Raw genomic sequence first — 14,710 nt, 5'->3', positions numbered from 1 at the left:
ACAATGAAGCCACCTCATATCAAAACTTATGGGACACAATGAAAGCAGTGCTAAGAGGAAAACTCATAGTTCTATATGCCTCCTAAAAAAAGCTGGAGAGAGCACACACTAGCCACTTGACAGCACACTTGAAAACTCTAGAACAAAAAGAAGCAAATGCACTTAAGAGGAGTAGACAGCAGGAAATAATCAAACTGAGGACTGAAATCAACCAAGTAGAAACAAAAATAACTATTCAAAGTATCAACAAAACTCAGATATAGTTCTTTGAGAAAATCAAAATAGATAAACCCTTAGCCAGTCTAAACAGAGGGCACAGAGACATTATCCAAATTAACAATATCAGAAATGAAAGGAAGACATAATAACAGAAACCAAGGCAATTCAAAAAATCATCAGATCCTACTACAAGAGCCTATACTCAACAAAACTGGAAAATCTGGATGAAATGGACAATTTTCTAGAAAGGTGCCAAATAGGACATAAACCATATAAACAGACCCATCACCCTTAAAGAAATAGCAGCAGTTATTAAAATCTCCAAATCAAAAAAAAAAAAAAAAAAAAAAAAAAAAAAATAAAAAAAANAAAAAAAAAAAAAAAAGCCTAGGACCAGATGGGTTTAGTGCAGAGTTCTATTGGACCTTCAAAGAAGACCTAATACCAATATCCTAATACCAAGTATTACATAAAATAAAAACATATTCATACCGAATTTGATCTATAAAGCCATAATTATACTTATACCTAAAGCCCACAAAGACTCAGCAAAGAAAGAGAACTTTAGACCAATTTCTCTTATGAATCTAGATACAAAAATACTCAATAAAATTCTTGAAAACTGAATCAAATCACCAAAATGATAATTCAACCTGGTCAAGTAGGCTTCATCCCAGGAATGGAGGGATGGTTCAATATATGTAAATCCATCATCATAATCCACTACATAAACAAACTCAAAGGAAAAAAAACATGATCATCTCATTAGATGCTGAGAAGGCATTTGACAAAACTCACTAACCCTTTATGATAAAGGTCTTGGAAAGATCAGGCATTGAAGGGGCATTTCTGAAAATAATAAAAGCACTATACAGTAAAACAATAGCCAACATCAAAATAATTGGAGAGAAAATTGAAGCAAACCCACTAAAATCAGGGATTCGACAAGGCTGTCCACTCTCTCCCTACCTATTCAATATAGTACTTCAAATCCTAGCCAGAGCAATTCTACAACAACAGGAGAGAAAGGGGATACAAATTGGAAAGGAAGAAATCAAAATATCACTATTTTCAGATAATATGGTAGCATATTTATGTGTCCCCACAAATTCCTCCAGAAAACTCCTAAGCCTGATAAACAACTTCAGCAAAAAGGTTGGATATTAAATTAACTAAAAAACAAAAATAAAAAAAAATAAAAAAGTAGCTTTCTCTACACAAAGAATAAACAGGCTGAGAAAGAAATTAGGGAAATGACTCCCTTCACAATAGTCTCAAATAATATAAAATACCTTGGTGTGACTCTAAGTAAGCAAGTGAAATATCTGTATGACAAGAACTTCAAGTCTGTGAAGAAAGAAATCAAAGAATATCTCAGAAGATGGAAAGATTTCCCATGTTTGTGGATAGACAGGCTTAATAGACTAAAAATAGCAACCTTAATTAAAGCAATCTACAAATTCAGTGCTATCCCCATCAAAATTCTGACTCATTTCTTCATAGAGTTAGAAAGAGCAATTCTCAAATTCATTGGAAACAACAACAACAACAACAACAAAACCCAGGATAGCAAAAAATATTCTCAACAATAAAAGAGCCTCTGGGGGAATCACCATCCCTGATCTCAAGCTGTATTACAGAGCAGTAGTGATAAAAACTGTATGGTGTTGGTACAGAGACAGGCAGGAAGATCAATGGAATAGAATTGAAGACCCAGAAATGAACCCACACACCTATGGTCACTCGATCTTTGACAAAGGATCAAAAACTATCCAGTAGAAAAAAAGGCAGCACATTTTCAACAAATGGTGCTAGGTCAACTGGCTGGCAGCACGTAAAAAGAATACAAACCATTCCATTCTTTACTCCTTGTACAAAACTCAACTCCAAGTGGATCAAGGACCTACAAATAAAACCAGATATACTGAAACTAATAGAAGACATGGTGGGGAAGAGCCTTGAAAACAGGGTGAAAATTCCCTAAACAGATCACCAATGACTGGTTTCTTCCCATTTTTGTCTAAGATCAACAATAGACAAATGAGACCTCATAAAATTGGCAAACTTCTGTAAGGCAAAGGACACTGTCAATAGGACAAAACAGAAACCAACACATTGGGAAAAGATCTTTACCAATCCTACATCTGAAAAAGGGCTAATATACAATATATGCAAAGAACTCAAGAAGTTAAACTCCATAGAAATAAATAGCACTACTAAAAATGGGGTACAGATCTAAGCAAAGAATTCTCAAGGAATAGCAAATGGCTGAGAAGCACCTAAGGAAATGTTCAATATCCTTAGTCATCAGGGAAATGCAAATCAAAGCAACACTGAGATTCCACCTCAAACCAGTCAGAATAGCTAAGATCAAAACTCAGATGACAGCAGATGCTGGCGAGGATGTGGAGAAAGAGGAACACTCCTCCTTTGTTGCTGGGATTGCAAGCTGGTACAGCCACTCTGGAAATCAGTTTAGTGGTTCCTCAGAAAACCAGACATAGTATTTCCTGAGTTCCCAGCTATAGAATTTCTGGACATATACTATGAAGATGCTCCAATGTATATCAAGGACACATGCTTCACTATGTTCACAGCAGCCTTATTTATCATGGCCACAGCTGTGAAGAAACCAGAGGAATGGATACAGAAAATGTGGTACATTTACACAATGGAGTGCTACTCAGCAATTAAAAACAATGAATTCATGAAATTCTTAGGCAAATGTTTGGAACTAGAAAATATCATCCTGAGTGATGTAATCCAATCACAAAATGAAACACATAGTTTGCACTCACTGATAAGTGGATATTAGCCCCAAATCTCCTAATACCCAGGATACAATTCACAGACCATATGAAGTCAAGAAGTAGGATGACCAAAGTATAGATGCTTTATTCCTTCTTAGAAGGGGGGACAAAATACCCATGGGAAGAGATACAGAGACAAAGTGTGGAACAGAGACTGAAGAAAAGGCCATCCAGAGACTGTTCTACATGGGAATCCATCCCATATACAATCACAATGCACACACCATTGTGGTTGCCAAGAAGTAAGTTCTGATAGGAACCTAATATACCTGTCTCCTGAGAGGCTTTGCCAGAGACTGACAAATACAGATGTGAATACTTGCCACCATTGGACTGATCATAAGGTACCCAATGGAGGAGTTAGGAAAAGGCCAGAAAGAGCTTAAGGGGTTTGCAACCCCATATGAAGAACAAGAATATCAATCAACCAGATCACCCAGAACTCCTAGGGAGTAAACCACCAAACAAAGAGTACCCATGGAGGGATCCATGGCTCCAGCTTCATATGTAGCAGAAGATGGCCTTGTTGAGCATCAATGTGAGAAGAGGCCCTTGGTTCTATGAGTGCTTGAAGCCCCAGTGTAGGGGAATATGAGGGCATGTAGGTAGGAGTATGGGTCATGAAAACACCATCATAGAAGCAGTGAGGGGGATGGTATAGGGAAGTTACTTGGGGAATTGAACCTGAAAGAGGATAATATTTGAACTGTTAATAAAATATCCAATATAAAAACAATAATAAAAACTAAGAAAAAAAAAACCACAGCAATGTTAAGAGAGGCAAAGCCAGCAGAAAAATGTGCTAAAGATTGGCATCAAGTGAAGTAAGCTTGGGCCTTAGATAAAGAATTAGAATTAGAAAAAGAATTTCCTGTATAAAGAACTAGAGGAAAGCAGGGATTGACTAACAGGATGAACTGAAAGTTAGGAATGCGGGAAAGAACAAAACATTGAAGAAATTTTTAAATACAAAATTCACCACATTCATATATGTCCTTGCATAAAATGACTTGTCTGCTTTCTCTCTGTTCACAGGTACAGCATGCCTGTAGTGATTGTGTCTATTAAGATACACTGACAATCTTTACTAAGAAGAGAAGCCTCCTCACTCAGTGTTGTGTGCATTGGGAAACCTGGCATTTACCAGTCACCTTCTTGAATGCAGCCTTGACATCCTTGTTCCTTAGGCTGTAGATTAATGGGTTCAGCATGGGAATGACCACAGTATAGAAGACAGACACAACTTTATCTTCTTCCAAGGATTTTTTTGAACCACTACGTATGTACATAAAGATAAGTGTCCCAAATAAAAGAGCCACAGCAGTGAGGTGGGAGACACATGTTGAGAAAGTCTTTGCTCTTCTACCTGAAGACTTCATTCTCATGACAGCTTTGATGATGAGCAGGTAGGAAATGAGGATGACTAAGGCATTGGCCAAAATTACAAAATTCCCAAAGAAGACAATGATGATTTCAATATTTGTTGTGTCACTACAGGCCAGCTTCAGCAGAGGTGGGAGGTCACAAAAAAAGAAATTGATCTGATTATTTTCACAGAAGGAGAGAGAGAAGGTGCATGTGGTACGCAGAATGGCCCCACACACTCCACAGACATATGCTCCTACTACTAAACTCCAACATTTTCTAGGGCCCATGGCCACAGTGTAGAGCAGTGGATTGCTAATAGCAACATAGCGATCATAGGCCATCACAGACAGCAGGAAACATTCTGTACCTGCACAGATAGTGAAGAAGAAGAACTGGGCAGCACAACGTCCATAGGAGATGACTGTTTTATCTGTAGCCAGCGTTGCCAGTATCTGAGGGGTGATGACTGAGGTATAGAAGGCATCCAACACAGAGAGATGGCTCAGAAAGAAGTACATTGGGATGTGGAGTTGGACATCTACATGGATAAGAATGACCATGCCCAAGTTTCCCAGCATGGTGATAAGATAAAAGCTAAGAAATACCAGAAATAGGGGAATCTCCCACATGGGGTGGTCATTAAAGCCTATTAGAATGAATTCCGTTACTGTGGTAATGTTATTCTTGGCCATGAATTGAATGTAGAGAGTTTATTCTTCAGAGCTTAAGAGTGAATTGTTAAAGAGAGCACAACTAAAGGATAGTCTTTTTCTTTATGATGGAAATTAAATTTCTAATCCCTTAGTATTTGTAGAAATTATTTTCAGAAATCTTGAATCTTCCTTTCATACACCAGAGTTTTGCTTTTTGAATTTCTATTTCTTATTATTTCTGGTATAAATTTGGAAATGTCTGTAAAGATAAGAAGCACATACTCTTCAGGTTTAGAAGGTACAAAGATTTCTGTTCCTTAATTCTAATACTCTTACATCTGCTCTGTAGGCATCTAGTTCACATATGATCATCCATCCACCAAAAGTTTAACATGATATATCTCATTTCAGACTTGGGTTCTATTGCTTTTCATAGTATCTCTACTGACCTTAGCTTTAGCCTTCAAACACTTTAATTTAATCTCCTCCCTCCACAATGCCTTTCTGGAGTACAGAAAAGGAGACCTGGCTCTTCATATTGACTAATCCCTTACAGTGCACATTCACATGTTTTTGTTATTATTTAACTATTCAGCAAGACAAATGATCTAGAATTATTAAAATTGTTTATTTTATCACAGTCTTTATCACTCCAAATCAAGATGTATCTTCTTTAATATATTACATTTCATTTTTTGCACTGCCTGTTACATCATATTTACAAGTATGTTCAAACTTGTAGTTATTTTTAATGTCAGAGCCTTTGGCAAAGCCATGTATCTTCTTTGTGCCTCAATTTACTTTGGTTGTAATTTACATGTATGTGTGTTTGTGTGTGTGTGTGAGATTGTGTCTTTTCTTGTTCTTATTATTATGCTCATCCCTACTGGTCCCTCTCTCTCTCCATGTATTTTTCTGTTCCCTTTATTCCTTCAAATAGTCTCTTTCCATCATATTATGGCAGAAAACAATAGCAGGTGTGTGTATCCCCCCCCACATTCAATGGGTGGGAGAGAGAGAGAGAGAGAGAGAGAGAGAGAGAGAGAGAGAGAGAGAGAGAGAGAGAGAGAAAGAGACTCNAGAGAGAGAGAGAGAGAGAGAGAGAGAGAGAGAGAGAGAGAGAGAGAAAGAGACTCTTTATTTTAAATGAATGTCATATTTTGCCTTTTGCCATATTATCCTTTTATCCCTTCTCCTTCTAGATTTATTCTTCATATTTTTCCTTTCCATTATATCATATTATCTATCTATCTATCTATCTATCTATCTATCTATCTATCTATCTATCTATCTATTTATCTATCTATCTATGAATCTATCTAGGCAATGGATGTTCCTTTTCTGTTATGTACCAATCACTCAAAGAAATTATACTTAAATCTCTACACACTGAGTTATAACCTATTTGCATTGCTCTAATACCATTTTGCCATATGGCTCAGTTCTTACACCATTGCATAGTTGCACTTTGCTGACCATTTAACTACTCTATCCAGAATTGCCATGAAAGAACCTTATATTTATCTGACTCCAGGAAGCTTTTTAAAAAAAATTGAAATACTTATGTTGCATTCCTTGGAAGGCATTAGTATTATTCCCCTTCTACTTGCAGTATTTTATCAATTCTTGCCATGAAGTTTAGGTGAGAAAATAAGACCAGATATATTGACCTATCCATTGCCCTCATTCATGAAAGAGCTTGAGTCCCCATCTAAGACCTCTGCTTCCTCTACTCTATGATGTTTCATTTGAATAATTTGATCTGACTCCTAATTCCACACTAGTTCAGGTTGGAAGTTCCTAACTTGCAGTCCTTATACATACAACTAATCCTGTAATTATCCAAATTAGATCATGTATAAATTATATTCCATTAGCACAACCTGGAATTTTATTTGGTATGACAACATTACACTTCCACTGTGAAAATTTAATCCATAAAACTAAACCTAAGTCAACATAATACCTCTATTTTCATACATTTTAATATTTGGGAACATGTTTGTTTGCTTTCATATTCTGTGACATGATTTAATATTGTTATTATTTTGCTAATGAGAAAATTGGCATCCAGACAAGTTAATGGCTGTTCAAAGTCAAATAATTAACAGTCTGTCAATCTGAGACTAGCAGCAGCCCTGTGGCTTGCAAGGATCCCTGCTGTATTTCCCTGTTTCACACATAAGGATGAATTTCACTGGGATCTAATCTTCAAATGAGGCCTGACTAAGTCTGGACATCTGTAAGATCATCACGGTCTTATTAATTACCACACTTGAATTACAAGCAACACAGACTTTTAATGAAAGCTCAATGGGAACTGCTCTTGTGTCCAAAGTCCCTCTAATATCTAATCAGGGCTACCTGCTATACCTCATAGGATATGTTTTTCTGTGCTATTCCCTCCATCCCTCTCTAGCAGGAGCATCCAGGGACAATTTAGCTTTTTGGCAAGGCACTCTTGCTATTGTACAGGCTCCATGGTTGTGGTCTCTAGATAAGAAATCACTAAGTAAATCTTAGAAGTCTGTTTTCCATCATTGGGCTTCACTTATAAGTTTTACATTGAGAAAAGAGTAAAGATTGATAATATGATGATTAAACAGATTTCTGTTTTCACAATCTATGCTTTTTGTGATGAGGAGTGCAAACTCCCTGGGGCTCTTGAAATGATTTACTCAATATTTATTCAATACTCATTATTGAAAACACATGCACTTGTCAGCTAGAAATTACTGAATTTAGGGAGCATGTAGGGATCCTCTACAATGATTTATAGTTACTTCAACATAATATTGTTGGGCCTAACATCAAAAACTAAATGCCTTCCTACTTCCGGATAATAGTTAGACTGATCAAGACAAGGCTTGTCTTTATTTTATTGAAATTGTTCATGCTTGGTCACACTGCCTCACTCCTGGACATTATCATGATGGCTATGACTCTGGTACAGTTAAAAGATATATCCATACATGTATATATCTTTATATTTATATGTTTAGAAACACATATTTTAAATATGTTAATTGTGTTCTTAAATTACATATCTAACTTTATGATGTAATGTTTAATTGTCTATATTATTATATTTTTGAGAATTGTATATGCAGAGCAGGAAAGTCTGGTTAGTTATTTGTTATTTTGGAATAGTCTTCCTTGTTATGCCTATGGAATATTTAACTTATCAATATCGCTAAAGATGTTTTGTCTGCATTTAAAGCAGTTATCTATTGTCACTAAGAGGAAGTTAAATCTCTGTGTATCTAAGATTATCCAGCAGAGGTCCAAGTGGAGTGTAAATTCTGTTGTCCTTGCTATAACTCTTTTTCATTCTCTCTATATACCTTTTAACATCTTTATAATTTAAATAAGTAAATCTCCCCACAGTTTATCAGATGTTTTTCATTTTCAATGCAGAAAAAATGTTATATTTTAATACCTTTCTGAAAATCTATTGTGAAAATTTCAAAGTCCTTTTATGTCTCTCTGAAGGATAGACAGGCTAATCAAAGTTGTTGAGTGGAGACCAGGAGTCTAAAGAAGGGTATCAATGCAGCCACACTGAGTCTGTGCAATTCCCACTAGGTCTACCTGAATAGTTTATGGCTAAATCCTATAGATGTTAAAGAACTTTTTCATTAGTACAATAAATGAATATAGTACTTCCTAACTTCATATCTAATAGGGCAACAAGTATATAGCAAACCATCTTTCCCTTTTAGAAGAGAAGGGCCTTTCCTTCAGACTAAACCCCCAAATTGTAAATATTAAAATACTTCTTTAAGACCATCAAGCAAATTATATCTGTGGGAGTAGTATATTAATGTTGACTTTAGGAATTTTCTTTAGAATATGTTTTATTTATTTTACCATGCTTTCTTGTTTGTTTGTTTTTTTTTTTTAACTAAAATTGTTTAGCTAATACAAACCTCAGTTTTCTGGAAAAAGTCATTTGAGAATATAGTAATGGTAAAAAAAATGAACAGGACTTTTACATAACACAATTACTATAATATTTTATAGAAGGAAAGCCTTTGGGACCAGGCTAATGAAAGCTAGTTTTGTACTATGTGATACTGGAAGGTGTGTTATGTACTGCCATCCTGCAATGAGTCCAGAGTAAAGGAAGGTAACATATTTCTAAACAAAGAATACCTTAATAAGAGGAAAGAAAAATTGTATGATTAGTTCACATTTCAGACTAGAACACTTTCAGGAATAACATTTCTGTAATATGCACAACAGAAAACTATGTGATATCTGCACTAGATAAAGAGGGAAAAACATTTCTCACCCAAGAACTTTTCAGGTAGTGAATGGTCTCTAAATCTTGTACTTATTTTTAACTTTCAACCATTTCTCAAACTCTTTCTCTTTCTTCTAAAGTTTGAGTTTCATTAGGGACACAGAAAGAGTTCAATAATGTTAATGTTGTTCACCCTACTGAAATTAATGCTTCAATATTTAACAAAATCTGTATTGAGATCTTGTTTTGAAACAAGGAAATGCTAAACACATCATAAGAATTCAATTCAACTTCACAACAAAACTGAGAGCTTTCCTAAAGTTGATATAGTTATGAATATGATCCTTCCTCAAAATAAAAACAAAGCAGGAGGCATCAACAAGAGTGAACCATTCTTACCTTTGTATCCCATACAAAACTTGAACTTTCTGGATACACATGGCATTATTTAATTACAAATTCCAATGGCAAGGACCAGATTCTCTGTATAGTTATATTCCTTAGTTTGCATGGATGTTACTTTGGAGCAAGTATCTTCTCAGGATTTTAGGGATGAGGTAGTTATGTCATAAGTGTCTGGTGGGACATTATATCTGAGTTCATTTGGTCAGATTTAGAACTAATATGTGTTTGTTTAAGCATTTTGTAGAAAGCAGGTAGGTTGGTCAGATGGCCAACCTAAGTCATATATATATATTCTTGCAATACAATGTGGCTGGTATATAAAATGAACTAGAAATTGTTTCTGTTAGAATAATACAGTGGAAAAGAATGCCCTGGATCATGATTTAGCTCCAGGGACAGCCCCCAGGACTCCAGGGACAAACTGTTTCTGTAGAGAGAACACATACCCAAAGAGACAAGACTCATTATCACATCTTCTTTATTCATCCTACTGGATAAAAGAAAGTATTTTGGGATTTCATGACTATTCCTAAGCTGTTCACACTCAGAACTCAATAGTAGCTCCTGCTTTAGTACACTTGTTTTCTGTCACTGACCATCATATTCTGGCTAAAATTCGTCAGGGATAATAGTGGAACTGTAACTCAGATCTGGGGATTTTAGGTGAATGTCTTTTTTATAATATAGACTTTCTTAGTCCTCATGTGACTTTTTGGCCCTAAAAGTCACTATCAATATTTTCTCAGAATTCCACAAGGAAGCATGATTACTAACTTTTAGGAGTATGTCTGGCATGTGGTCTGAACATAAGTCATTTTATTCTGTACCTAGTTGCTTACTAACTCATCATCCTTCAAGATCCACTTCCAAAGTGTCTATGTTACCCTTACTATATGGCATTCTCATTTTATCTCCATATCTACCACTTACAGTATCCATGTCAGAAGAATAGAATTTGAGTTTCTGAGAGTATTGTGTAGTGGTCAGTGATTATCCAAAGCAGAAACTCAAATCTGAAGATAGTGAAAACAATGAGTATCAGTCGAGGTCTCAACCACAAATGGAACATTTATATCACTTCTTTGCCAAAGTTTTTGGTCCACTGTGTAAAAGAGGATAGTAAGATCATAGGAGCCAAAGGTTATGGAGGACTGAAGTAAAGCTAAGTTTTCTGGATATGACAGGGCCATTGCACTGCCACTCTCAGCAGCTGTTTTTGGCTGAACAAGGCGTGCACAAGATGAAGCCAGTCAGCATTCCTGAGTGGAAAATGAGGGGTTCATAAGCCCTATTTAGTTACATGTTTATCACTGTGAAGAGTTACCATGATCAAAGTGTCATAAAATAAGGCATTTAATTGGGTATTGCTTACAATTTCAAAGAGTGAGTTCACAAGAATGATGGCAGATAGCATGGTGACCTGGCTCTGGAGCAGTAGCTAAGAGCCTATATCTGATTTCAATACAGCGTTTCTCTGTATACCCCTAGCTGTCCTGGAACTCACTCTGTAGACCAGGCTGGCCTCGAACTCAGAAATCAGCCTGCCTCTAATCTTAGTCATTTAGTGAATTCTTCAGAGCATTTGGATAATATATGCTTTTATTTCCCCAAATATGCATGTGATAAAATTGTGTTTACTGATTTAAATTTTTTCCTATATTGAATACAAATTTGAGTGGTAGTTGAGACATAGCAAAGAAGAATAGGAGAATATGAAATAATGAAATATTTCTGAATATATGTTGAGAAATTTGTAAAAATGAGTTATTTTGTAGCATTTATTGCTCTCCTAGATATTTTCATTAACACAAACTGTAATCATTTTGGATGTGGAGCTCCTGGTTGAAAGTATACCTCCATAGGACTTTCCTGTAGGTAAATCTGTAGTATACATTTTCTTAACTACTGATTAACTTGGGAAAACATAAAAGTATATTATGGCCTATCTAGACTAATATAAATAGCAAAACTATATTCCAGAATTGAACAAGAAAAACAATTTTCCACAATGTAAGTAGCCTACAAATGTTATATGCAACAACCTAACCCTGAAGAAAACACAGAACACAGTATTTCAAGCTTAAGAGAGAAATATGCATAGCAGAGAGACTGAAAAGGAATATCTATTAAAGCACAAAATACCACTGGCAACGAAAACAGCAATACCAAAAATCAGCATGGTGATCATAACTAGCACATACCTTTCAATAATTTTAAATGTCAGTGGCCTAACTTCTACAATCAAAAGACAGAGGCTGAGTCAATGGATCAAGAAATTTGGGTGGGGGCAGTGGAAGCTGGATTACCTGATGGCTTCTCTGTCCACTTCTCATAAGAGTCTAGGCTTACACACCAGCCATGGTCACTAATTTGAATGAATGTGCAATGGAGAGGTGAAAAAGATGGAAAAATGGCTGGAAAAAGTCAGAACAGAAGACAGGATTGTAGTAACAAGTGTGAGAGACCACTGAGATGAACTGTGGAACAGGCCATTGCCCTATGTTGTTTACAAGGTGGTATACAACAGTCTGCAGCTTACACATGTGCAGCCCCAGCCTGTGAAAATGTTGCCCATGCATGAAATCACCATGGCTCTGGGCTATGATAGAATCTAAGATGAGGAATGGTTCACTTCCTCGATTAGAATCCATTGAAGGATCACAGTGGTCCTTAATACCATTGAAGGCCATGTGTGAGTCAGTGGTCATGATGTGGGAGAGGACTGCATCGATATGTGTGGCCCACGTTACCACTTAACTTTGTGCATATGTCTGTGGTCTAGTCTGCAGCCTAAATACATGTTTATGGGCAGTGCTGTTCTCAGGGTCCATATGGATGTGGTTTTCCTGTGATGCCTCCTGTGACCATGATGACGTTCAGGTTCTTTACACCACTGTGTCTGGGCTGGAGGTCCTACAGAACCCGGGGTATCTGTTGATGTGCAGGAGCCTTGCTACAACCAAAGGTTATATGGATGTCCATAGTCTTTGCTGTAGCCTAAGTCATGGTGGTGTTTGTGGTCCAGGGTGCCTTCAAGGGCCTTGTTTGGCTGCATGGTCCTACTGAAGCCCTGGGACATGATCCTGGTCTGTGCTATTACTAAAACCATGAGGACACCCATGATCTGAACTCTAGCAGAATGTAAAGATCAAGGACTACTTTGGCTGCAATGTTGGTAACTGCAGATGCACAACTGCAAAAGAGGAACTTGGGCAGCTTCTGTGACAAATCAAACCCTGCCACCTAACTACCCCTACAGTAACAGTATAAAAAGGAAGCCATCAAAGAGATCTCCTAATAACAGTGGTAGGGATGCTGAGGTGTAGCTATCTACAAATGATAGCTTCTGATGACTGCGCAGGTAGAAACGACCCATTTTGTTTAGGAAACAGAATACTAGGACTTTAACCATGCTCCAATACTCACATGAACAAAACAAATTGAACTTTTGAAATACTTGTTGTGGGGGAACATCTCAAGTGATTGGGACGATGGACATAGAAGGACTGAGAAGTGAGTATGATTAGGGTGGTCAAAACTACTCCAATCAAATGGAACTAGGAACCAAGTTGGCATCATTATCCTAATGTCTGACATAAATAGAAGTCAAACATAAACTAAAGCGATTAGATAAAAAGAGACACTTCACCCAAATTGAAGGTAACCAAGTCGATTTTACTAGTTTAACCATTTATGTACTAAACTCTAGATTGTCCAAATAACAAATATGGTACTCCTGGGATTAAAGACAGATTCTAATACCAATCCATTAATAATAAGTGATTTCAATACTTTCTTTCTCAAATACACAGGTAATATGGACAATGCGATAAAACTTAAGTTCATGTGTAAACAAATATAGTAAGTACAGAAACAGATGGCGATTCAATGATGGAGGAAAAAAAGCATCTTTATTAATGATGCTGGGAAAACTGGATATCCACATGTAGAAAATTAAATTAGGCCTTTGCATTTGTGTGTTCCAGGATAAAGTCTGTTTCATAAAAACATTAGTGTGCTACTAAGTAGGATGTGTATTCTTTGGTGTTCAGGTAAAACATTATGTAGATATCTGTTAAATCCTTCTGACAGCAGCACACTAATGTTTTTATGAAACAGACTTTATCCTGGAACACACAAAAACTTCACAAATTCAAAAAGATTAAAATAATTTCCTTTATCATGTCTGAACACAATGCGATAAAACTTAAGTTCAAGTGTAAACAAATATAGTAAGTACAGAAACAGATGGCGATTCAATGATGGAGGAAAAAAAGCATCTTTATTAATGATGCTGGGAAAACTGGATATCCACATGTAGAAAATTAAATTAGACCTTTGCATTTGTCGACCTGTGTAAAACTAACTCTACATGGATCTAAGTCTTAATCATGAAACACAAAACATAAACTTCAAGAAGAATAGAATGGCAGTACCTGACATTTCATAGGTATAAGAAAAAATTTCCTGGATAGGACTTTATTTGCAGAAGAATTACAGTGTAAAATTAACAAATGGGACTTGATAAATCTAAAGAACTTTTGCACAGGTAAAGAAACCATCAATGGGGTGAAGACAATGCCTGCAGAGTGCAAGACAATCTTTAACACATCTACATCTGACATAATAACCAGAGTATGCAAAAAAATTCACAAAAAGACCAAACACAAAGAATAGTAAAAACAATCGAACAATTCAAAAACTGGGCCTGAGACCCAAATAGAAAGATCTTAAAAAAAATGGCTAAGAAGTTTTTCAAATGTGTTCATCAGCTATAGCAGTGCTTCTCAACCTTCCCAATGCTGCAGCACTATCATATAATTCCTCATGGTCTGGTGAACCCCACTCATAAAATTATTTTCATTGGTAGTTCTTAATTATAATCTCTACTATTATGAATTAAGATGTAAATATCTGATACAGAGGATATCTGGTATGCTGCCCTTGCAAAATGTTTATTCTACCTTTAAAGAGGTCAAGTCTTACAAGCTGAGAATGCTCTGAGGATA

General features: G+C 36.2%; 1 protein-coding gene across 1 annotated transcript; it reads right to left on the bottom strand.

Moving 5' to 3' along the window:
- Positions 1–4,138: 4,138 nt before the first annotated feature.
- LOC110285887 (olfactory receptor 9I1-like) lies at positions 4,139–5,089 on the bottom strand. The gene has a single exon (XM_021152353.1). It carries the CDS (start codon positions 5,087–5,089, stop codon positions 4,139–4,141), a length of 951 nt encoding a protein of 316 aa, XP_021008012.1.
- Positions 5,090–14,710: the final 9,621 nt, after the last annotated feature.

The sequence above is a fragment of the Mus caroli genome, chromosome 19 (assembly GCF_900094665.2).
Source record: "Mus caroli chromosome 19, CAROLI_EIJ_v1.1, whole genome shotgun sequence".
In the NCBI taxonomy this organism is placed as follows: Eukaryota; Metazoa; Chordata; class Mammalia; order Rodentia; family Muridae; genus Mus; species Mus caroli.
The sequence above is the reverse complement of the archived record's forward strand: the minus strand, read 5'-3'. Positions and strand labels throughout refer to the sequence as shown.

Bases quoted from the DNA above. Each gene is read 5' to 3' on its own strand.
- LOC110285887 (XM_021152353.1), bottom strand. From the start codon at position 5,089: ATGGCCAAGAATAACATTACCACAGTAACGGAATTCATTCTAATAGGC.